Genomic DNA, 26,439 nt, shown 5'->3' on the forward strand with positions numbered 1-26,439 from the left:
TGACAAGGTCAATGCAGTATACTACCTCATCTTTGAGTAGGGGGTTAAAAATAGAGGCAATAGATGTTCACAAAGTGAATATAGTGGCACACACTGAAATGTCTCGCCTGCTACTGATCATGATTGATTTTATGTTGAAAGTCTTTGAGATTAAGATTTTACTACAAGTATCACATAAACTTTACTTGATAAAAGATCCATGTAATTGATGTTAAGGTCAGAGAACCCTGCTGTCAAACATGTACAATTATTCCATTCATCAAATATTGTTGATCTACTTTTTATAGTATCATAATCAAATGTTCAATGTGGTAAAACTAGTTATAGGCTTGTAGAACCTGAATTCCTCATCAAGTAAATCAACCCCTCAACTGCTTAAGAAATGGAAATTTCTGACTTGAGCATCAGATGGCTTTTGTGTTAGTTAGTATTCCCCAGGGTTCAAAATAATTGCAATTCAGCTCATATTTTCAGAGAAGATTTAAACAAATTTGACAGTCAAAATTTCAGGGGTTTTAATCAGAATAATACAGAAAACAACAATTAAAAAATGAAGGTATTGTCAATGTCGGTTAAACATGGTGGATATAACCTTGTAACTGCTACAAATAAGACATAATTCCCTCAGGCAAGCTGACCTTGAGACAGTTCTTGATGTTCTATTTAGGCCCCTTTTTTAATTTTTCCAAACTTTTAGTTTCAGGGTATCTGATGAAAGTTATTCCAGAAATATGTGTTGTGCACAATGAAATTGTGTCATTTGTTTTTTTTTTATATAATCACTGGGCCAGTACAGTGCCAGTGGAACAGCTGTTCACAGGGTGCCATCTTCCTAAGGCCCAGTTCTTTATAAGAATTGGCATGATTTCATAATAAATTTCCAGTACTAAAATACTAATGTAACAAGTAATATTCTCTGGCAAAGCTGAACACAGATTAATTTGGCTGTTCTCTTTAGGCTCTTTTTGTTTTTATGCTCCAGCACAACTTATATATTTTGCCTTTCTTAACTTTTTAGATTGATAGATTGGTCTTTAACATCCATTTATTACATGCATATCAGGACAAGAACATTTTAATGTGATATGAACCTGCTTTGTACTAGACCTACACTCTGAGCAAAATTTTAATGTGGTAGTTCACATAGTAACTGTTTGCTGGACGTCAAGTCACCTTACCTGGACACATTATTATGACTTAAGCCAACCCTTAAGTTGATTTTTATTCCTTAAGACTGCATGCTTATTAAATAGAGGAGCAGCAAATACCATGTTCAAGTTTATGATTTAGCCCATAATAGTTTTAATCATCACACGAGGGAGCATGAAACCACAATACCACTAAGGCTTTGTCGAAACTTTTGGTCATGAGACTTGATGAAGGTTATTCCAGAATCATGTGTTGTGATCACAAAATAATATCATTTGGTTTTTGATTTTTTTGTTTTATAAACATTTTTTAAATGAATATTAAGAGACAGATATATAACCTATGGCAAGTTGAATGTATAGTGGACATATATTTCAAAATCAGATAAGGTAAAGGTGAAAGAAAATTGTAAAACATAACAAAACTTTTATTGAATTTTAATTATTTGATGGTTTCACTTTTGTCAACAGTGCATCAGCAAACCACTTAGGTCTAGGCTTTTTCATTTCCACAATATGTTTTCCTTCAAAGGTAGGTTTCTCTTCACCATCATAAACAAACATGATTTCTTTCTGATCAGGTGTATACTCCATGGCCTCGCCCAATTCTTTTTTCATCTCTTGTGTTTCTTCTTTAACTCTTTCATAACAAGTACCTGAAAATAGGCAACAGGACATTTTTTTAGCATACAAGATAAATTTTACAATATTTCAGACACAACTGGTTATTCATCTTAGAAGTAAAATTTTATTAGATCTAAGATGTTTTAAAAATCTTACTAACGATCAATTCTTGAAGAAGGTTTTGTTATTATAATCAGAGTCATAAAATTTAAAGTAAACAATGCTACAAAAAAAAAGTTCTATACTATAAATGTAAGGGCATAAAATGAACAGCAACATCAAAATTTGTATGCCTTTTGTTTATAAATCACTTTGACATGGTTAAATTTATAGTTTAAGTATGTTCTTCAGTTCACAGTTGTAAAGTTATGGACAAATATAGCAAATAATTCTGCTCAAATCAGTGCTAGGGACCTTTTGAACATGCTTTGAGGTGTGAGCTTTTAATCCTGTGTTGAAGGGCTAGGTCTCACTGTAGCTTTGAGATGAAAAACCGCACTAATTGTTTTACCAGTCCATCCAAATTATTTGCCCTATCCATACAGTATTTCCTGCCAAGGTTATCTAACAAATATTTTGAATAAATTTGGTCCATGGTTGTCTAAATGTTTGTATAGTTCTGCATTTTACATTGAGATTGTGAAGGAAATTGTTACATATTTGTTTGATTTCTTTATTTGTATTAGTCTGTAATCTGTTGATATTACCCCACATCTATCATTTGTCTATGATCTTCATTGCAGCGTCAAGGCCATCTGGCAAAAATTCAACTAAAAAAGGTGCTAGGGGCGGTCTTGAGTAAGCTTTTGCTTTGTGGTGAACACCTCACTGTTGCTCCTTTAATTTGCTATTTCAAGTGTGTCATGAATAAATAAACCATCTATTCCTCCTCTTTCATTAACTTCAAAACTTACCACAAATTGTTCTCTTTTCATGCCAATGACCACATTCAAGACACATAATCAAACTTTTCTTGATATCAATATATTTTTCCATTTGATGTTTCCCAAACTGCCGTGTCATTCTACGTTCACGTGATCGTCTAAATTTAGGTACTGCATAATCTATTGGAGAAAAGATTTCATCCAAAATAGACTTTTGCTCAGCATGGCCATTGTCCAATCTTCCATTTGTTGAAGGTGTATCTATAGCTAAGCCAAAATGTGCTGAAAGTAGAAATCATAAATATAAACTGATACAACAATTGTACACAAAGTATTAAAGAGATTTGCTATTTAGAACATAAAGATTATGTAAAAAAATTAACTAGAGGCTCTAAAGAGCCTGTGTCGCTCACCTTGGTCTATGTGCATATTTAACAAAGGAAACTCTCCAACTTTGTAGACGAGAATAGAATTCATGACAAAAATCTCTGTTTTGTTGATCTTGTATTACTGATCCTTTAGTCTGTTTAGTATCTCTCAATCTTCTTTAGTTTTTGCTCAAAACACAAAAGAGGGTAAAAAAAATCCTCATTTAAAGGCAATCACTCCTTTAAAGAGTGACAGTCTACAAACTATATCAGTAAAATTTGACTTGTAAGTAGATCTTGCATTGCTAATCATCTTTGTGATTTAAAGTGTCTATTTATCTATCACAATTTTTACCATATAAGGCAAAACATGGTAAAAATCATCATTAAAGGGCAATAACTCCAATAAAAAGTTGCTGGACGATTTCCAACAAATTGTCTTAATTGTGTATCTTGTCTTGCTATTCATTTTTGCTTATTTAAGTTTCTATCTATCTATTATAATTTTTAAGATATAAGGCAAAAACGATAAGGGTAAAAATCTTCATCAAAGGGTAATAACTCTAAAAAGGAGTCGATTGACAAATTCAACAATGCAGACTTATTTGTAGAACTTGTCTTGCTGATCATTTTGGCAACTTAAAGTTTCTCTTTATCTATCATAGTTTTCAAGATAATATGCAATAAAATGCTTCGCTGAGCGCAGCCTGATACAACCGCAGTGGTTGAACCCAGAATAGTTGGGGCAAATTTGGACACAATATTCAAGCTTGATACAGACTACTATCTGAATTTGGATTGTGATCAAATTTTTTGACATAATATAGGTTTTTGACACAAAATAAATGTGGTCAAACATTTTACAAATCTAATTCACAATACTGTGCAATTGAAGATTTCTTCTTGAAACTTTTCAAAAATTTGAAATTTGAAAAATGCTGAAAAAAAAATGTGAACCCCTTAAAAAAAATTGGACCCCCCCCCCTTTCAAACTTTTTGAACCCCCCTTGGAGCATTAACCATCAAACTGAATCCCATTCTTTCCTTTGTAGTATGGAACCTTGTGGTACAATTTTAGAGAGATCCATACACTTAAACATAAGTTATTGTCTGGAAACTTTAAAAATGCTTGTTTTTGGCTCTGATTTAAATACATCATAAAAGTATTAAAATAGAAAAGGACATCATAATCATGGCTAAAAAACCATCATCAGCAACATTTAACAGTAATATCTAAAAATAAAATTCCTTCATCAGCAACATTTTATAGTAATATCTAACTAGAGGCTCTAAAGAGCCAGTGTCGCTCACCTTGGTATATGTGCATATTAAACAAAGGACACAGATGGATTCATGACAAAATTGTGTTTTGGTGATGGTGATGTGTTTGTAGATCTTACTTTACTGAACATTCTTGCTGCTTACAATTATCTCTATCTATAATGAACTTGGCCCAGTAGTTACAGTGGAAAATATTTTGTAAAAATTTACAAAAATTTACAAAATTTATGAAAATTGTAAAAAATTGACTATAAAGGGCAATAACTCCTTAAGGGGTCAATTGACAATTTTGGTCATGTTGACTTATTTGTAGATCTTACTTTGCTGTACATTATTGCTGTTTACAGTTTATCTCTATCTATAATAATATTCAAGATAATAACCAAAAGCTGCAAAATTTTCTTAAAATTACCAATTCAGGGGTCGCAACCCAACAACGTGTTGCCTGATTGGTCTGAAAATTGGTTTCAGAGATATGAGCCAAAAACTGCATTTTACCCTATGTACTATTTTTTAGCAATGTCGGCCATCTTGGTTCGCAGGCGGGGTCATCGGACACATTTTTTAAACTAGATACCCTAATGATGATTGTGGACAAGTTTGGTTAAATTTGTCTTAGTAGTTTCAGAGGAGAAGATTTTTGTAAAAGTTAACTACGACGGACGACAACGACGGACGACGGACGCCAAGTGATGAGAAAAGCTCACTTGGCCCTTTGGGCCAGGTGAGCTAAAAATAAAATTCCTTCATCAGCATTATAGTAATATCTAAAAATAAAATTCCTTCATCAGCATTTAAAAGTAACTTCTAAAAATAAATTGACAGATAATCACCTCAAGAGAATACAAATTTCTGTAAAACAAAACCATTGTAAGGGAGGTAAATCTAATGTAAAAAAAAACCAAACAAAGAATAACCAATTCTGAGTATAAAAATGTATTACCACTGAACCCTTTGATATACACTATTATAATATTATATGTATTTAAATCACAGTATTTGATATTTCTAGAAACAGCTAAAAAATATTTCATACTAGAACTAGCAAACAAATAGCAAAAAGTACCATCATAAAGAAACAAAGCTAAAGTAATTGTCCATTAACCAGGAAACCCTTGTTTTCCCCCTTTTCTGCCCCTAATTCCTAAACGGTTTGACCCATAACCCCACAAAGCCAATCCTAACCATCCCTTTGTGGTATGGAAACTTGTGGCATAAATTCAGACAGATCCATACACCGCTCCACAAGTTATTGTCTGGAAACTAGAAAATGCTTATTTGGGCCTCTTTTTGGCCCCTATTCTTAAACTGTTAGGACCATAACCCCCAAAATCAATCCCAACCTTCCTTTTGTGGTTATAAACCTTGTGTTTAAATTTCATAGATTTCTATTTACATATACTAAAGTTATTGTCCTAAAGAAATTTTTCGGTCATATAAAAATGAAAAAAAAAGGTAAAATTTGTCATTTAAGGGCAATAACTCCTATAAGAAGTTGTCTGACAGTTTTGATGTATACGGACAATTGGTAGAGCTCAACATTATGAACATTTTTGCCCCTGTCAGATTTTGTCTGTTTATAATGGTTTTCAAAATAATAGACAAAACTTGCATTTTACCCCTATGTTCTATTTTTAGCCATGTCGGCCATCTTGGTCAGCAGGCAGGGTCATCGGACACATTTTTTAAACAAGATACCCCAATGATGATTATGGCCAAGTTCGGTTAAATTTGGCCCAGTGGTTTCAGAGGAGAAGATTTTTGTAAAAGTTAACGACGACGACGGACGCCAAGTGATGAGAAAAGCTCATTTGGCCCATCGGGCCAGGTAAGCTACATGTAAAAAGTGAGCTTTTTGTAGCGCTTGTAACCTATCTTAGGACGGAAGCACATGTAAAATGGGCTTCAATCACAACTAAAGTTATTACTGTAAATTCAGAAATTATTGTGAGGTTTTTATTGATGCAAATAATGCAACTGGGTGATTGATTATCACAAAAATAAGAACTTGCATTCTGTATCTGATACAAGCAATAATAAATCTTGGATTTAAGTTGGTCGTGACAGAATCGCAATAATAAATGCTCCAAATAATTTCTGAATTTACAGTATTTGTGAAACAATTTTATTTCTGAATTGCTGTAATATCAATAAATGCTATACTTCATAAGTTTATTTGGAGTGAAAGGGGGAATGAATAGACCTGAATGTATTTTAAAAGATATTTGCCAATCTTGGTGGATACATGTATATTTTCTTGACTTAAAATATGCAACTTCCACTGATGATGAAAGGAAAGTTGATAAATCCATGCAAGGATGTGTAATTAAATCCAATATTGTTCTGTTGTATTTTTTATTCAAATAAGATCAGTTGTATCCTTTTTTTTGTAACTATTCCATTCAGACAAGTGAGACTGTCACTTTTTGTCAAAGTAGATTGTTTTTATGATGCCAGTTGGTCAAGTGTTGATAAATCCCAGGTATACAGGTTTAACACTTAAGGATCTCAAATAGGAATAAGTAAAACATACATGTATTGACTAAAATGAACACAAAAAAATTCAAATAACAACGATTTTGCTTTTTATTTCAATATGTTTTAGTCTTTTACCACTTTAAGCCGCCTCTCTCCTCATTGAAAGTCCTAGGTTTACTGACATTCTAAAACTTCACTGAATTTTGTATTCATAATATGATTAAGACTGATGGGTTTTGTTAGCTATTAAAGGTTCATCATAACCATTTGGCAAATATAGCTCTGTGTTTATACATAAACATTCATTCAGAGTACAGACACACTTTTACAACTGGAAAAGTTTTTAAGAACTAGATATATAAAAGTTATTTGCATTTTTGCCTTTCAGAAAATAAAAAATTTCAATGATATTGATGTGAATTCTTGTTCATCACTACAAAAGGCATGAAAGGTGTCAAAATAAACTAAAGCATACCAAATCTTTTTATCTTTTATAAGTTGGGTAAAATTTTAAAGATGTTCCTCTCAGGTAATCTGTTACCAAATTAGGAGAAAATAGAGAGATGCTACACCCAGCCCCTGAAATTTTCCTATTCTGTGCCCTTTTGAGTGCCCCTGTGCCTTTTTAGTTAGAAAAGAGAACATGATTTATTTCCTCCTAATCCTCAACCATTCACTGACTGTCTTTACAGCTATTAATTAAAGATACAAGATGTCATTGTGACATGTGTACCTGTTAATGAGAGGAACTACATGGATTGGATGAAATTTACAAACCTAACTTATCCCAGTGCTCTAAAGCATTTGTTGTCAATTGTAATAGTATTGATTTTTATTAGATCAACAAAATTTACAAAATTGATCTCAGATTTACTTCCTACATGTCCTAGTTGGTCATGATCAGCAAATAAAATGGGCAATAAAAAATCAATTTTGTCAATAAAATGGCTTAATACAGTTTGGGTGTCAAACAGAAAACATGTACTGTTACTTAATTAAACTTCAGTGATCTAATTAGCCTGAAGTAATAAACTTGCATATATAATATATATCCAACACATTAATGATTATAATTTTTATAAAGTTATTCTCATAGTCTTGCCTCATTTTTAACATTTACGATATGTAAAATATAAAACAAGAGTGCACACCTGAAATGTCTTGCCTGCTTTACTAATTATGATTGAATTTATGTTGAAAAATATTTGAAATATGAAGGTTTTACTACCAATATTACATAAAATTAACATTGCCAATGATCCATGTAAATGAGGTCAAGGTCAGATGAACCCTGATAGACATGTACAACTTACACTCATACCATACACCAAATAAAGTTACCTTATTGCTAATACATGTAGCATCTGAGAAACTGACCTAATAACCAAACATTGACCAATGGACCATAAAAATGAGGTCATGGTCAGATGAACCCTGCCATAAAACATGAACACCATGCAATCATTCCATACATGGAATAAAGCTAACCTATTGCTAATACATGTAGTATCTGAAAATCAGACATAAACATGAAAACTTAACATTGACTAATGAACCATAAAAATGAGGTCAAGGTCAGCTGAACCTTCCAGACAGACAATTATCACGTTCACCTAACAATCATTCCATGCACCAAACATAGTTGACCTATTGCTTATAGTACATTGTAGTATCCGTTAAACAGACAACACCATGAAAACTTAATATAGACCAATGAACTATAAAAATGAGGTCAACGTCAGATGAAATCTGCCAGACAGACATGTACACCTTACAATCATTCCATTCATTTAATATAGTGGCCCCATTGCTTATAGTATAAGCTGTAATTTTTTTCAGGAATGAATGGAAGGTTTACATGCCTGTCTGGTTTGGTCTATTACTCAGATATCTGAGAAACAGACAAAACCACAATAACTTAACACTGACCAATGAACCATGGAAATGAAGTCAAGGTCAGATGAAACCTGCCAGTCTGACATGTACACCTTACAATAGTTGACCTATTGCTTAAAGTATCTGAGACACGGATTTGACCACAAAATTTTAACCTTGATAACTTTCAGATCCATAAAGGAATACTCCCAAATTTCTCCGAGAATTTAGGGAGGGATATCGGAGTTTCCTGGTGTCACTCCATGAATAATTGCGGTGTATGGAGTTTGGAAACATGTTCGCTTTAACTGTACTGTAGAAACAAAAAACTCAAAGACTTATCAAACCACACTGAAACACTCATTCTTTGCAAAAACTATAATCGATTGGAACTACCTAGAAGATAGAACTTCATTGAACATGTAAGTGCATAAAAGACAGAAGAGGGCTTTAGACACGCCCTCTGACAGTTGGACTAAGTCCAGCTGCTCTCCTTCAAGTGCGTACAAAATGGTGAACAGTTCCTATACTGTGCAAGTATATAGATACAGATACAAAGCACTATCAATCCAGCCACATAAAGGTTTTGATTTGGAAATTTTTATTTTAATAAAAATGATTAATTACTGATAAAGAAATTTCAATTCTTGCTAGATTTTATATTTTTCTGCTCTTAACGAATTTAATTTGTTTAATTGCTTTTTATTTTCGTCATCCTAAGTTTGTCATAACTTTTCTTATTGGATTATCAGTTGAATTCTACTCACTTTCATCATTTACCTGTTAAATTACATACCTTTTTTCTTCACTCCAAGGTTTGTTTTCACACTGTAAACACTTAGATCTTATTATATTATTTTTGAATTTTGAGTTGAAGCGACAATCAACAATTTCGATAGTTTAGAGAACATTTTTAACCCGCCCACCTGTGCCCTATTTATAAATGGGTATTACATTATATTTTTCTACTGGTTTTAAGGTTTAATTAAGGTTCATCCTAACAAATGGACAAAAATGGCTGTATTTGCACCTCAAAAACTACTCCGAGTACAGACTTACCTGTCCAGTTGGAAAAGTTTTTAAGGCCTGGCATCCACTAAATATATAAAATTGAAGTGCATTTTGTGTTTCAGAAAGATATAATCTTTTTTTGGATTTTGATGGGCATTTTTTTTTTGTTCAGGCAGAAGGTGTAAAAATAAACTAAGTTGGGATACAACTTTGAGATGCTCCCTCTCAGGTTAAAACTGTATTGTATTGTATTGATTGTCCTTGATTGACATGGACAATAGACAGACAATAGGTATCTACACAACTATAGGTGAGTTAAAGGGTTTAACTGAGTGGACAGTATCAAAGCATATTATATATAATTCAGGTGTTTGTTTATTTTTACACCTTCTGCAGAAAGGAAAAAAAATGCCCATCAAAATCCAAAAACAATATCTAGTGGATGCCATCCTTAAAACTTTTCCAACTGGACAGGTAAGTCTGTACTGAGGTGGAAATACAGCCATTTTTTCCATTTGTTATGATGAACCTTAGTCCAAATTATTATGTCTTGGATGGCTATTTTAAATTTTTGCTTTGACGCCTTCCTGTCGATGTAAGGCGTCAAAGAAAAAAAATATAATAGCCTTTCAAGACGTCATAATTATTTGGACTAGATGAACCTTAATTATCCCCGAGGAACCAGTAATGACGCACCTAAGGTTGTTTTGTTTCTGCATTTAATCTACCATTTCAAAGAATTAGAAAAACGGAATGGAATAAAAGATTGGGAACTTGTTATTATATTTCAATCATTAAACAGTTGATATTTGAAACAGTAATAGCAATAAAATTCATGTTTGCTAACATTACAAATGGACTGCCAACTAATGATGGGTACCAGTAATGACGCACTGTAAACAAACCAGTAAAAACCACTTGCACGTAACTGATAATCGAAAAATTGCTTCAATCCGGATTCTTTAAAATTAAAACTGTGCAACAGATTCAATTTTATTAACAACTTTTGACATTTTCATTCACTTTAATGATCATGATGATTGTAACACCAAATTTTTAATCAATTTTAATGTAACCTATATTTTGGTATATAATTGTTCAAAATTTATGAAAGTGATATACATATTCCATATATTTGAAAATAAAAAGTAATTGCATTCATAAAACAACATTGACAATAATACATTTATCAATGTATACTTCATACATTGAATGAAAAAAAATCGATAAACCATAGAAAATTATATAAGAGACGATCATTTGTTCTACAGTGATTCCCGCTTAAATATAAAACCATGTCACATGACAGTCACGGGATTTGAAAAACACAAAATGGGGAAGCATATGGTTACATACTTTTCTTGACCAAAGTGGAGATAGGACTGATAATCTTTCGGGGAAGGGTAGAATTTTTTTTACCTTAATAAAATGGCGGAAATTGCATTGTCTTTAATATTTTAGCAATAATAACATTTCTGGGCAGAGTTTTAGGCATCTTTGTTGTAGTCAGATGACCTTCAACATCATGTTATGAACAGCAAATGTTGATGACGTCACAGCTTTTGTTTAGAAATATAAAACCGTTAACTAAATCGGTGCGTCATTTCTGGTCCGCGTCAAAACAGGTACCAAGACGATATGTATTAACAATTTTTGAATTTCTATCTTGGTTATTCTTAAATTTGTTTATCGATTATTATTGAACTATTGTGTTGTGTGAATCCATTTCATTAGCCTAATAAATGTTTGTATTGTATTAGTTGTTTCATGTTTTTGAAAGTAATTGCAAAACTTTACCCCCCAATAAAAATTGAAATATCAAAATCCCATGAAGATGTGATATTTTTATGCGTGTTGCATAAAACCGACCTGACATTTTTTTAATTCTTACTTTGGTTATTTATATATGTTGCTGTTAGCTTTTGTAAATACTGTTCAAGTCTTTGCACTGAAAGATGAAGCCGTGTTAGCAGGCTCATGTTTATTTCGACTGGTTTCAAATGACGATAAATATATCAAAATTGAACCAGTTAGTATTTCCTCTAAAGTCGAAGAAAGAAGACTTCTGTCGATTGGTCCATTTTCTAAATTCGTCCAATCGCCGTTGTGCTTTTATTTTAGCCGGTACCCTAACAAAATACAGCAATGTCTGAGCGATACAGCTTTTCTCTTACAACTTTTAGGTATTCTGAGCATTATTGATACATTATTTTACCAAAAATGTCAGTCAAAAAGAGTATCGTTTACGAATAAGAATTCAAATTTATAGAGTCTTCTGCAATTCTACAGCAAAACTATATGTATTCTAGTTGCACTGTTCAGTTCTGCATTGTCATCGCCATGAATATATGTATTTTTTGGCAAAACTTACAATTTCAGAGGTTCGTTTCGTACATCGTTAAAATCTCAGCACATGTAATTAAGAATACGCAATAAACAAATTATAATCAGTTGGCTTTCTGTTTGAAATTTTCTCAATACTCTATTAATTAATAACATGAATAATGATTAATGTTTTGATTGGTAATCACTTTAAAAACTTGTGAACTTACATGTGTATATCAATTGCAAACAATAACCCGTTTGTTGTTTTAACAATTTTCAGGTAGTTTTCGATCTTTTATAATTAAAAAAAAAATTTAAACGAAGGAGTGATCGATTCATCATGATCATGGTCAGGTGATTAGGCAAGCTGTTGTTTAATACACAAATGAGGATAAAAACTAATTTAATCATTGTAATCTGAATCGTTTTTTTTCTGCATTTCCTGTCTACTTGTATAAATGAATAATGTTGGCCCCAATCTAGTAGCCCATGTTTACTAGTAATGTGCAGTTGTCATGAAATAGAGGTTGCTTTAATATAAGTTCCAATAGGAACAGATATTATCATATGGCTCCATTGTTTATAACAAAGTTTAGATTGGAACTTCTGTTACGTGCATCAAATAGACGTTGACACCTTGAGTGAAAATATTTTTAAAAATTATGGGGAAAAAAAGAGTCTTCAATATCTTACTTGCAAAACATAATGTTAATTTTGGGTGTTAACCATCCCGATTTGACTAGGTGCCTATTTAATTATAACCGGTGCTGATTTGACCAGGTGCCTAAGTGACTAGAATTCATGAGTACGACGTTTTGAAAGGATATAATTTTTTGCTGTAACGATGTGCAACAACATCATAATGCTGAAGCCATTTTTTTTTTCGTAGGGACTTTAAGAGAGAATATTCCTACCCACTCTGAGACCCAATTTTGCCATGAAATCTTCATTGATGGCTAGAAATTTTTGCATATAAACAAATTCTAACTTTTTGCTTGTCATGCTTGTTGGTGCAGAATATTTCCAGAAATATCCCAAAGTAATGATGTAAAAAGTTTTAAAAATTCCCATCCAAGAAGTGCAATGATCTACTTTGTTTTTGAAATGGTTTCCAAGATTTCCCAAGATCCTTCACTTTCAGAGAGTATAAAATACCAAACTCTGTAAAATTTGAAGGATCAGAATTTCCAGAACATTCAATTGATATAACAACACATTTTTATACGACTGCAAACATTTTTTTGCGTCGTATAATGCTATGATATCGTTGTCGGCGTCTAAAGACACATTTGGTTTCCGGACAATAACTTAAGTTTAAGTGAATAGATCTCTATGAAATTTTACCAGAAGGTTCTATACCACAAAAGGAAGGTTGGGATTATATATCAATTGCAAACAATAACCTGTTTGTTGTTTTAACAATTTTCAGGTAGTTTTCGATCTTTTATAATTAAAAAAAAATTTAAACGAGGAGTGATCATCATGATCATGGTGATTAGGCAAGCTGTTGTTTAATACACAAATGAGGATAAAAACTAATTTAATCATTGTACATGTTGTAATCTGAATTGTTTTTTTTTCTGCATTTCCTGTCTACTTGTATAAATGAATAATGTTGGCACCAATCTTGTAGCCCATGTTTACTAGTAATGTGCAGTTGCCATGAAATAGAGGTTGCTTTATAATATAAGTTCCAATAGGAACAGATATTATCATATGGCTCCATTGTTTATAACAAAGTTTAGATTGGAACTTCTGTTACGTGCATCAAATTGACGTTGACACCTTGAGTGAAAATATTTTTAAAAATTATGGGGAAAAAAAGAGTCTTCAATATCTTACTTGCAAAACATAATGTTAATTTTGGGTGTTAACCATCCCGATTTGACTAGGTGCCTATTTAATTATAACTGGTGCTGATTTGACCAGGTGCCTAAGTGACTAGAATTCATGAGTACAACGTTTTGAAGGATATAATTTTTTGCTGTAACGCCGTCCAACAACATCATAATGCTGAAGCCATTTTTTTTTTGTATGGACTTTAAGAGAGAATATTCCTCCCCACTTTGAGACCCAATTTTGCCATGAAATCTTCATTGATGGCTAGAAATTTTTGCAATAGCAAGAAATCTTCAATTGAAAATGAATACAAATCTTATAACCAATTTCAATGGGATTAATTTAAAGTCTTTAATTTTTGGGGGTTCTAACCTTGTACAAATGTATTACTTTGTTGGATATTGCCCCATTTTTAAATTGGTCTATATTGAGGTCAAAAGGCTCCAAAATTAAACTATGTTTGATTTCATTAAAAACTGAATTATTGCGGCTGTATGATATGCTGAATCTTATTGTGCATTTAATTTTTGTCGAGCCTGCGACTTTTGTTGCAGAAAGCTCGACATAGGGATAGTGATCCGGCAGCGTTAAATAACTTCTTAAAAGCTTTATATTTTAGAAGGTGGAAGACCTGGATGCTTCATACTTTGTATATAGATGCCTTATGTTACGAAGTTTGTGTCTGTCACATGTCAATTGTCCTTGACCTCATTGTCATGGTTCAGTGACTACTTGAAAAAAAAGTTAATTTTTGTAATGTTAATTTCTCTCTTATTATGAGTAATAGGATAACTATATTTGGTATGTGCCTCCCTTGCAAGGTCCTCATGCCTGTCAGACAGTTTTCACTTGACCTCGACCTCATTTCATGGATCAGTGAACAAGGTTAAGTTTTGGTGGTCAAGTCCATATCTCGGATACTATAAGCAATAGGTGCAGTATATTTGGTGTATGGAAGGATTGTAAGGTGTACATGTCCAACTGGCAGGTGTCATCTGACCTTGACCTCATTTTCATGGTTCAGTGGTTATAGTTGAAGTTTTTGTGTTTTGGTCTGTTTTTCTTATACTGTATGCAATAGGTCTACTATATCATGTATATTTGGTGTATGGAATGAGTGTAAGGTGTACATGTGCAACTGGCAGGTGTCATCTGACCTTGACCTCATTTTCATGGTTCAGTGGTCAAAGTTAAGTTTTTGAGTTTAAGTCTATTTTTTATAATACTATATGCAATAGGTCAACTATATTTGGTGTATGGAAATATTTTATGATGTACATGTCAGTCTCGCAGGTTTTATTTGACCTTGACATCATTTTCACGGTTCATTGCTCAGTGTTAAGTTTTTGTGTTTTGGTCTGTTTTTCTTAAACTATAAGCAATAGGTCAACTATAATTGTTGTATGGAAGGATTGTAAGCTGTACATGTCTGCCTGGCATTTTTCATCTGACCTTGAACTCATTTTCATGGTTCATTGGTCAATGTTTAGTTTTCATGGTGAAGTCTGTTTCTTAGAAACTATAAGCAATAGGTCAACTATATTTAGTGTATTGAATGATTGTAAGGTGTACATGTATTTCTCGTTTGGTTTATATGACCTTGACCTCATTTTCTTGGATCATGTTAAGTTTATGTGATAGTTGTAGTAACGCTTTATATTTAGTACTATCAACATAATATCAATGGTTAGTAAAGAAGGTGAGACATTTCAGCATGTGTACTCTTGTTTCATTTTGGGCCCTGTTTTCAAATAAGTCCATATTAAGGTTTGAAGGGTCCAAAATTAAACTTTGTTTGATTTCAACTAAAATTAAATTTTTGGTGTTTTTATGCCCCTGCCGTAGCGAAGGGGGCATTAAGTTTAACCCTTGTACGTATGTACGTCCCAAAATTGATTTCCGTTCTCTAACTTGAGTTTGCCTCAACCAAATGTTATGAAACTTATACATAATGCTAATTACCACAAAACACAGATCAAGTTTGAATTTTGGTGGCGTCACTTTAACCGTTCTAGAGTTATGCCCCTTTATAAATGGAAAAATTGCAAAATTTTTAGTTTCCGTTCTCTAACTTAAGTTTGCCTCAACCAAATGTTATGAACCTTATACACAATGCTTATAACCACCAAACAGAGATCAAGTTCATATTTGGGTGGCGTCACTTTCACCATTCGGGAATTATGTCCCTTTATAAATGGAAAAATTGCTAAATTTGCCATATCAACACACTAACTTTTGTTTGCCTCAACCAAATGTGATGAAACTTGTACACAATGCTTATTACCACCAAACACAGATCAAGTTTGGATTTGGGTGTTGTCACTTTCACCTTCCTCGAGTTATGTCCCTTTATCATTGTTTTTGAATAGGAAAATTTAGCAATTTAATTTTCCATTTCCGCATTCTAACTTTTGTTTGCCTAAACCAAATGTTATGAAACTTATACACAATGCTTATAATTATTACCACCAAACACAAATCAAGCTCTAATTTGGGTAGCGTCACTTTCACTGTTCTTGAGTTATGTGCCTTTGTAAATTGAAAAATTGCTGAATTCGCAAAGGCTTATTTACTATAATTAAAGATTTTCCAAATACTAAGATGTTGATTCAATGAGTAGGTAAAAGATAAACTAATTGGTGCTTGTCATATTCTTTGAGACATGAAATATATTCAACACTTTAAAATTATTCTTGTTTGGCATTAAATTGATGAATGGTAGACAACTTTATTTCAGTGTGTGATAAAATTATGTTGAAGATTTTCTTCAAACCTTCTAAATAAAATATTGTTACATACATGTATTTTACAGTCCCTCAGGGAAACTGGTACAAATAGAATATGCATTGGCAGCTGTAGCAGCAGGAGCACCATCTGTAGGCATTAAAGGCAAGTGTCATATAGTACAAATGATACAGTTTTTTTTTTTTTATCATAAAAATAAATTTATTGGCAGGGAATTATTTTTCGTTATTCTTCTAGATACTAAACATGCTAAAGCCCCCAACTTTTATGTTAAAGGCATCAAAACTATGAGGTACCATGAAAAGTAAACCAATGCTGTGGTCTTGTGGTAGAGCCTGACTCTCTCATCAGGAAGATTGTGTGTTTTATACTTGGCTAGATAAAACTTGACTTTAAATTTGTATTTGCTGCTTCTCCATCAAGCATGTGAAATAAAGGAGAACCCTGTAAGTAAACTGTCAGCTCTGAGATAGAATAAGATGTAAGGAAAGGGCTACATGTACATGCAAACTTTTACCTTGTGAGTGTGTAATTTTGTTGCTGAATATGATGCATTCATTAAGCAATTCAAGCAAAGGCTTGTGGTGAGATACGAGAAAAGAATGTCTTCTAAAAAACAGTTGAATAAATTGAAACTCTATTTTACATGTATATAATTAATAACAAATGATTAACAGGTGACAGATATATGTTCAAATGATGTTAATGAGACAGCAACAGAACAACACAAAAAAAACAGCATAAGACATCAAAGGTTACTTTTTTTGGTATACATGTACTTTCTATTAAATAACTACTCTCAATAAACAATTCCATGCACCCAATTTTATCAAAAATGTACATGTACTGACAAATGAATCAGTTAGGAAGAATGTCTTAGAAAGACTTAAAAATATGAGTAATCCATTAAAAGGAATTTATAAAAAGTCATTTGCACCAATTGCTACTGTTATAATTTTTTTATCAGTACAATATCTTTTTTTCCATTGAATGCGATTTTCTTCAATGCACCATCCATCATGACCTTGTCAGAGTTTTTATTTATTTCATCAAATTTCCTCTGTACATGTATGTTAATCAAGCCAGTAGCTTTAATATTTAAAATTTTGTGAATATGTGCTCTACAAAACATTCAAATAACTGGTAACCTTACTATCACATGTACATGTATCAAGCATCAAACATTTTCAGGTACATCATGCATTGTAGCTCTTATCTTTACTTTTCAATGAACAGTGATAAATTCCATCATATAAGGATTTTTCTTCATATTAATTTTTATGGTAGAGTTGAAAGTAAACATTGAGATCAATGTGGTAACAGTATTTGTAATCAAAAGAAACTCCGTAAAATAAATACATGTACCTTAAGTATGACAGGCCACACAAATCAGAAGTCATGTCCATGGGAACAGAGAATAAGATATCACAAGTTTGTGATGACATTTAAGTGCTTAAAAAATGACGCACCATCATATCTTACTAATAAGTTTCATTATGTTTCAGACAGAAATCCATACCCCTTGAGAAATGCTATTCAAGGAAACCTCATACTCCCTAAACCAAAAACAGATTTGTTCAAAAAATCTTATGTATTCTGGACGATTCTTGTGGAATAATTTGCCAATACCGTTAAGAAATATTACAAATGTTAACTCTTTCAAATACAAAATAACAGATCATTTATTGAAATCAACCTAGCTGTATAAAAAATATTGAAAACTGATTATGTCATCACGTTTATTTTTTCATAACATTTTATCAAGTTGTATTGAACATTTTTATCATACTTGTCTTTTTATACTAATGTATGCAATGTATAAGTTTGCATTTTGTTTGATTTTTTATGATGAGGGCCTCAGGGAAGATTAGTTATATAGCTAACTGTGTAACCCTCTTAGAATAAATTATTCTTCTTGTTGTTGTTGTTGTTGTGTCAGAGTATCATTTACACCACAGATATTTATATGAAATACACAGTAAATATATGTAAATTATGTATTTTTATTTTAGCAACAAATGGAGTGGTATTAGCTACAGAGAAGAAACAGAAATCCATATTATATGATGAAAACAGTATACACAAAATAGAAATGATAACTAGAAATGTAGGCATGGTATACAGTGGGATGGGACCGGATTTCAGGTTTGTAGAAGACATGCATCTTACCAAAGTTTTCATACACATTGAATTGTATGAAATATAAACCAGAAAAAAAACTTGATGAAAATGTGCACATGTACAAAAAATGTATATTAGAACAAAGTCTAAAAAATTTATGAGACTTTAGGCAAATTCACTGTTTGTTATTTGTACACCATTGAGTGATCTGTGGTAGCATCTAGATGGTTTTATCTTGTGTTTTTTATTTCTGTCTCATGGACATTTAGGTGCATCTCCTTTCTTCATTTTATAGTACAATGAAGTTGTCCATTGGTGTTTTTTGTTCTTAATGATTTTATTTGCCAGACAGGACTATAGATTAGATTATTACAGGTATATAGTTATGATAGTTGTACATATAAAGATGAAAATGCAGTCAATTTGTGGAGAAAGGATGACAGATATGGCAACAATGATGCCACATTGGTTTTTATTGGACCTTTTGGGAAATCTTATTTTCATCTTTTTTCTCAGAAACCAAGTGGCTTGTACATGTCTAAATCAAACTCACCAGTAAAATTTATAGATGGTCTTTGAAAAATATCTTATTTTGTTATGATCAGCCAAAAGAGTAATGACCAAAGGCAATTATTGATTCTGATTGATGAACTTTCAAATTTCCCCTCAAATGAACTTAATAGCCAAAATCATTTTCAAATTATACACATGATACAGGAATGATGATTGGTGGTCTCTCTATAAGCCAAAGAATTATTTTGGTGTGTGATAAGTCATGATACTTCAAAGGTTCCCTATAAGGTCTGTTGTATATCTCAGAAACTTTACCTCTCCAGTGTGAACTGAACTTTGCAGGCATAATTACCGTACCCACGCTTCCTTAAAATAAATCCTCTTTTTGTTCCAGTTACAATACAGGGCTCTCAGTCTCAAACCAAATTTTGAGATAATTCTTGATTTTGATCAATTTTCAAAATGTAGCAAAAAATTATCTGTTAATTGCAAAGCTAACTTCTGATGAACTTATGGAGTTGTTGTGTTGATGTAAAAGTTGTTGTTAACAATGGTCATAGATACAAATAAGAGAAACAGTCTTTTCAATTTAGAGCCTCTAGTATACATAGAACAAAAACAGATTACAAAATAATCAAATAGTAGAAACTTCTTCGTCAAAAGATGGATAATGATTAGAAAAAAGATGGCTTGATTTTCTGACTTCTGGGTTCAACTGTTTTATATAAAAACCCAATGAAGCTATTAGCACATTTATAATTTTTGAATGTGATATTTGAAGGGTTAATTCTACAAACAGGACACAGTGTATTTTTAGGTATATATTTTGTATTTTCAGGGTCTTATTAAAGGCGGCAAGGAAGTTAGCTCAGCAGTATCAGTTGTCTTATCAAGAACAAATACCCACAGCACAGATTGTACATAAAATAGCTAATGTCATGCAGGAATACACACAATCAGGGTATTCAGAGATATACAAACATTTGAAATTATACTCTATGATCTGATACTTAATGATATCCATGTTTCTTTTCTTTTTTTTTGGAAGGGGGAGTAAAGAATGCATTCATGCAATCAAAATCTTTATGTGTTATATATTTTCCAGACTTTATCACTATAAAACATATTGCATTCAGCACAACATTAGATACATCCTAAGCATGACCATTTCAAGAAATTAATCAATGAAATATATACTCTGTTTGAAAATTATGTGTATGTGTAAAACCATATTTGTCAAGAAATTACTTAAATTGTGCATGGTGCATGAATCTAGTATCTGTTTTAAAGGTATCAATAATCAATAATGTCATTGTTAAAGTAATATTTAAAATTGGAGTTATCTTCCTTAGATCATAACTGTAGTTGTCATAGTTATGCCTTCCATGCTGCTTAACTTTTAGTTTCTTCTGCAAAATGAATGCAATTTGTACCCTTCAGTGTTTACAAGTACTTTGCTTTCTCATTAATGTATACACAAATTCTATTTTAGCATACATTGAATAATAAAACATTTATAAAATGACTTATGTTTAGATATGTATGTACAAGTATATAAAAAAAACGTGTTTCATTTTTTATAATCTGCCAAACTAAATCATGCAGTTTTAATGTGATAGTGACTGCTGAACATTCTAATATCATTTTCATAAATTAGTTGAAGAATTGCTTTCTCATTTTTCAGTGTATTCCATACAATTTTTAACTTATCTACTGTGATAAGAAATTATAATACATTGTTAATGGTGATATGATGGTATATTATTTTTTTAACACCATGATTTTATCAAAATCTCCAAATAGGCACTTAAACTTAGATTGAATTCTTATAAATAGGCTAAATTGTAAAATAGTGTAATAGTAAAACATAAGTTCCATGGTAAATGTGGTATTTATTTGCTAAACGAAACATTTATTCTGACTTGATATTTTTATACTGTTTCGAAAATTTAACTTTTGATTAAATTTATGATTGGTGATTTAATCTTATTTATGACACACATGTCAATCATATGCTATTGGTTAAGTCTATATTCCAAGCTCTGTTCAATCATTTAAAAACAATTACAATTATGGGGAAGCTAAAAAGTATATTAGATTTCTTTGTGTTCTGAAATCATTCATGCATATATTTTCAGTGGAGTACGACCATTTGGTGTTTCACTTTTACTTGCTGGTTGGGATGAAGATGAGGAAAGACCATACCTTTATCAGTGTGACCCATCAGTAAGTCACACCAATAGGTCCACTTTTATTGTACCTTAGGCTACACATAATCATTTTTTTATTAGAAGAAATATTGTTTTAATGATATGGTATAAATAATTTGAATGTAGTATGACTGCCAATGAAACAAACTATGAACTAAGAGTACAAATGTTGTGGATGTAAGAAACTATAGATATATATATATATGTCTATTTATATGTTAATCATTAGAAATAAGATTTTTATTTGGTTCATTTAAATTGTAAGATAGTTCAAAATATCTGCTTTAATCAGTTTTCTCTTAAGTCTACACAAAGTCATTACCTATTTTCTCAGACCCCTTGCATGTTTTAAAAGGATGGCAAAAAACAAAGATTTGTTTCTTACAACCTGAGCTAAGATCCAAATTTTTAATGCAAAAATTTTGATTTGAGTCGTTAAATGCAATCAAAAACTATAAGTAAAAAAAAACTTTCATACTCAGTAGGATCATTTGATTGATAGCTTTACAAAAAATAGTTGAATTTGATAATATTAAACCATTCTGTAGTATAGTTACCTATTTGTTAAAGTGTTAGAAATGTAAATGAAGGACTGCATGGCAAAGACATGGAGGTGGTAAACGATTTAATTCAAATTTTCTTGGATTTGGATTTTATGTTCTCAAGGTTCTCTCATAATTTGTGATAATATGTTTGTGCTACAATTTTTTTCTTAGTATTCCAAATTCAAGATGCGAAAATGGCATTGTGTGTCATTTGTCTTTCTTTTCAGAGAACTTATGTATTCAATACAAATAATTTACCCAATCAATTGATTTTATAAGATACAACACTTTTGCCAAAATGAATTGAACAATACCTGTTGCAGAGAAAACAAATAATTTTATGTGTATGTTAACTTTATTTCAGGGAGCTTATTTTGCCTGGAAGGCAACTGCAATGGGAAAGAATTTTGTAAATGGGAAAACATTCTTAGAAAAAAGGTAACTTCTGCTGTTTATAAGTTTGAAAAATCAAGGTCAATTCAGACATAGGCAATAGTCTTGATTGGTTCAGTGATGGATTCTGCTATATAGTGCCAATTTACCATAAAAAATCTGAAGACATTTAGAGTTAAGGTGGTACCCAACACCTTGACTAATATTAATTTGGCTCGTTTAATTTTCATAAAATTTTGACAAAATGTTTACTTTGACCCTTTGACAAAAATATAAAAATTTCAAAAAATTTGAACCAACCACTTTATCAGAAAAATTTCATTGGTTATATAGCAGTTGGACAAACACTAATTTTTATCATTGAGAAGCTTAATATTTCCTTAACAATACAACGTGATTAAAGCTTTTAGCTGATTTTTACAGAGTTATCTCCCTGTAGTGTTAGGTACCACCTTAATTAGTAGATATGTAGTAAAATGATTTGTTTCCTTATTATTTGTCAGTTATATAGTTATATATATTGTTCATAAGATCAGCTCTCATGGTTGATTCATCACATCTCAGTTTAGTAAAAATATGTGGTTTAGAGTTTATTCATACAGTTCACTCATTGATCAAAGACTTAGATTGAATTACTTTTTATACAACCGCAAAAATTAAAAAAATTTTATACGACCGCAAAAATTAAAAAAATTTGGTCCTATATTGGTATCATGTTGTCGTCGTCGTTGTCGTCAGCGTCGTCCGAAGACAGATGGTTTCCGGATAATAACTTTAGTATAAGTAAATAGAAATCAATAAAATTTTAACACAAGGTTAATAACCACTAAAGGAAGGTTGGGATTGATTTTAGGGATTATAGTCCAAACTGTTTCGGAATTAGGGGCCAAAAAAGGGGCCCAAATAAGCATTTTTGTAGTTTCCAGACAATAACTTGTGTTAAAGTGTATGAATCTCTCTGAAATTATACCACAAACTTCCATACAACAAAGGGATGGTTAGGATTGACTTTGGGGGGGTTATGGCTCAAACCATTTAGTAATTAGGGGCAAAAAAAAGGGGAAAAACAAGGGTTTTTCTGGTTAAAGGACAATTGAGACAATTTAAAAGCAGTGTAAGGGAGGTAATCCAATTCAAATTAAAGAACACTTTATGATTACCTCCCTTACACTGCTTGTAAATTAAGTATTAAGAAATGATGATTGTCTTGGGGTGATTAGCTGTCAATTTATTTTTAGCAGTTACTATTATAAATTAATATTAATTTTAGCCATGACTATGTATGTCATTTTATATTTTAAAACTTTTATGATGTATTTAAATGGGTAATTTTGGTTGCAAACTGCATTAGAAATTTGAATTGAGATACTGACCATATCTTGAGGGAAAGAATTTTTTTGGGGAATAAGGGAAAGGGGGAGGTGAAAAAAATTTGAGGGGGGGACAATTTTTCTCATTTCAGATTTTAGAAATTAAAAGAAAATTTCTTCAAATATTTTTTTTGGGGGGTTAATATTCAACAGCATAGTGTATTGCACAAAAGCTAAAAACTGGGGTAAAATAAATTTTTTTTGGTAGGGGGTGGGGGGGGGGGTCAATTCGCAACAGCATAGTGTATTGCTCAAAAGCAATAAATTGAATATAAATTCAAATCATATAACTGATTTGAAGTTCTTTGACTACAGTTATTCTGTGTCAGAAACCTATTATGTGTCAAAAATTTAGTTACAATCCAAATTCAGACCTGTATCAAGCGTGAATATTGTGTCCATTTTGGTCCAACTTTTCAGGGTTGGACATCTGCGGTCATATCCAGCTGCGCTCAGCGAAGCAATTTATTGAAAATATTGAATTTGTATGCTTTGTGCAAGTTTTTATTTTTATACCATGTCTGTGATAGTAGAGGGGAATTATTTTTTCTAGTCTGTGCCTCTGTCCGTCTGGTATCATGTTAAAGTTTTGGTTTAAGGTAGTTTGTGGTCATATCAACTTGAAACTTAGTTTATATATTATTAAGTAGACTATTTAATAGATATCATTAAGCCAATTAAGGGTTTTGACCAAGATTTCACAGTTCACTGAAGATTGAAATGTGAAACGGTTCCAGTGGGGCATGGTGTCCTATTGACACATTTTCTTGTTTTTAAGTAACTAAACCTAAATTTATATTTTAAACCATAAAAAAAGTGTTTTATTTCATTTTTATACATCCGTTTACGGGACATATTATGGTATACCGTTGTCCATCAGTCGTCAACATGTTCGACAATAACTCAAAACACTTTAACCAATTTTCATGAAACTTTGGTGAATTGTTTATATCTATTGACATAGCTACCTTTCGATTTTTATAAATTTTAGATGTTACGTTTCCGAGTTATGGGATTTTATTCATAAAAAAAGGGAGGATTTTCCAGTACTCCGACAATAACTCAAAAATGCTTTGAGCAGTTTTCATGAAACTTTGGTGATTGCTTTATATCTATTAAAATAAGCTCCCTTTATTTTTTTATAAATTTCTGATATGACATTAAGGAGTTATGGAGCTTTATTTGTTGAAAAAGTGACGGGCATATCATGCGCTCATGGCACAGCTCTTCATTGTTTATGCTTGAAACCTATTCTCTGCATTTACAGGTTTATGTCAGTTCCCCCTGGTAAAACTTGTTTTAAATTTCTGCAAAACATGACTTGGAAGTGTCATGTTATTATGCAGAGAGTAGATTATAGCTGAAATGAAACAAAGAATGGCTCATAAATAAATGTTGTTTAGTAGAAAGCAATTTCCGCAAGTTGCTAAAGTTGCTTTAAAATTTTAGCACTCCAATGTATCAGATAAAAGAAAAATTGTGATGGCGAGAAATGTTAATGCCTTTCAACTTACAATTTCTTTGTTGCCATCTTGTATGGTATAATAGACTGCAGAGTAGCTCTTTAAGCTTTGGAATGCAACATTTGCACCATTTCATGCTTTAAGTCTTGATCTATTTTCAAGTCACCAAAACATATTTTTTTTAAGGAGCTGTGACTTGATTTGAATATGCCTGTTACCTGGTTACAGATAGCATACTGTCATGGCTGTAAATAGGGAAATGTTTTGCAAGGTTTTTCTTCGTTTTTTTATAACAAAGATAAAATAAAGAAAATATCCCCTTGCATTTTTGTCATAAACAAGTTTGGCTCAAGATATTGTGAAAAATAATACACTTTACAGCAATAACTTTCTTACAATGTATAACCATTCTTGTAATTGCAGATACAGTGATAATTTAGAACTTGAAGATGCAATCCACACAGCTATTTTGACTTTGAAGGAAAGTTTTGAAGGACAAATGACAGAGGATAATATTGAAATAGGCATATGTAATAAAGATGGATTTAGACGTTTGACCCCACCAGAAGTCAAAGACTATTTAGCCTCAGTTCAATAACAACATTATTCATCTCATTATTGTTTAATAGATAAAATAAAAGTGCTACATTTTTTGTGTTTTCTTGTATAAGGCTGTTCATTGAAAATAAAATGCTTACAGTACCAGACCTTTTAAATCATTATTAAATATTTCAGAAGCTGCAAGAGCTCATAGGGTTTAAATGCTTTACAGGTATGATCAGTATGAAGAAGTATTTTAGAACTTTTACACATATAATTAATATGATAACTGTCAGCAAAATTTGGAAGATAGAAGTATTTAAGAACTTTAAAAAATCTGATTACCACTTACCAGCAGCAAACAGGACATGATTGAGTTTGTGAAAAGTCAAATCCTAATCTAAGGTTGTAAATAATTCAGAATAACTATTAAAAGAAATTCCAGATATATATCTGCTTTCTTGCAAGGATATGACAAATCAATAATACATATAATAAAAATCTATTTATGTTATCTGGATAGTCACAAAATAGAGATTGGGTTGCAATTAAACTTTTCTTGTATAAGGCTGTTCATTGAAAATGAAATGCTTACAGTACCAGACCTTTCAAGTCATTATTAAATATTCTCAGAAGCTGCAAGAGCTCATAGGGTTCAAATGCTTTGAAGAAGTGTTTTAGAACTTTTACATATATAATGAATATG

General features: G+C 31.7%; 2 protein-coding genes across 2 annotated transcripts; one reads left to right on the forward strand and one right to left on the reverse strand.

The window, feature by feature from the left end:
* Positions 1 to 1,570: 1,570 nt before the first annotated feature.
* Positions 1,571 to 11,704, reverse strand: LOC127728217 (39S ribosomal protein L32, mitochondrial-like). Its single transcript, XM_052235448.1, has 3 exons — positions 11,561 to 11,704; positions 2,687 to 2,938; positions 1,571 to 1,804 (listed from the first exon to the last, which is right to left on the reverse strand). Exons 1-3 carry the CDS (start codon positions 11,646 to 11,648, stop codon positions 1,587 to 1,589), a joined length of 558 nt encoding a protein of 185 aa, XP_052091408.1. The 5' UTR covers positions 11,649 to 11,704; the 3' UTR covers positions 1,571 to 1,586.
* Positions 11,705 to 11,726: 22 nt separating this feature from the next.
* On the forward strand, positions 11,727 to 25,844 carry LOC127728214 (proteasome subunit alpha type-2-like). Its single transcript, XM_052235446.1, has 7 exons — positions 11,727 to 11,852; positions 16,646 to 16,722; positions 18,591 to 18,723; positions 20,051 to 20,173; positions 21,351 to 21,438; positions 22,332 to 22,405; positions 25,617 to 25,844. Exons 1-7 carry the CDS (start codon positions 11,815 to 11,817, stop codon positions 25,789 to 25,791), a joined length of 708 nt encoding a protein of 235 aa, XP_052091406.1. The 5' UTR covers positions 11,727 to 11,814; the 3' UTR covers positions 25,792 to 25,844.
* Positions 25,845 to 26,439: the final 595 nt, after the last annotated feature.

Source organism: Mytilus californianus, unplaced genomic scaffold, assembly GCF_021869535.1.
Source record: "Mytilus californianus isolate M0D057914Y unplaced genomic scaffold, xbMytCali1.0.p SCAF_2, whole genome shotgun sequence".
Classification (NCBI taxonomy): Eukaryota; Metazoa; Mollusca; class Bivalvia; order Mytilida; family Mytilidae; genus Mytilus; species Mytilus californianus.

Bases quoted from the DNA above. Each gene is read 5' to 3' on its own strand.
- LOC127728214 (XM_052235446.1), top strand. From the start codon at position 11,815: ATGTCTGAGCGATACAGCTTTTCTCTTACAACTTTTAG. The intron at 18,724-20,050 runs GTTTGTAGAAGA...TTGTATTTTCAG, and splicing joins GGGATGGGACCGGATTTCAG to GGTCTTATTAAAGGCGGCAA. The intron at 22,406-25,616 runs GTAACTTCTGCT...TTGTAATTGCAG, and splicing joins AAAACATTCTTAGAAAAAAG to ATACAGTGATAATTTAGAAC.
- LOC127728217 (XM_052235448.1), bottom strand. From the start codon at position 11,648: ATGAGCCTGCTAACACGGCTTCATCTTTCAGTGCAAAGACTTGAACAG. The intron at 2,939-11,560 runs GTAAGAATTAAA...TTCTACTTTCAG, and splicing joins AACATATATAAATAACCAAA to CACATTTTGGCTTAGCTATA. The intron at 1,805-2,686 runs GTAAGTTTTGAA...GCCTATTTTCAG, and splicing joins TGAAAAGAGAACAATTTGTG to GTACTTGTTATGAAAGAGTT.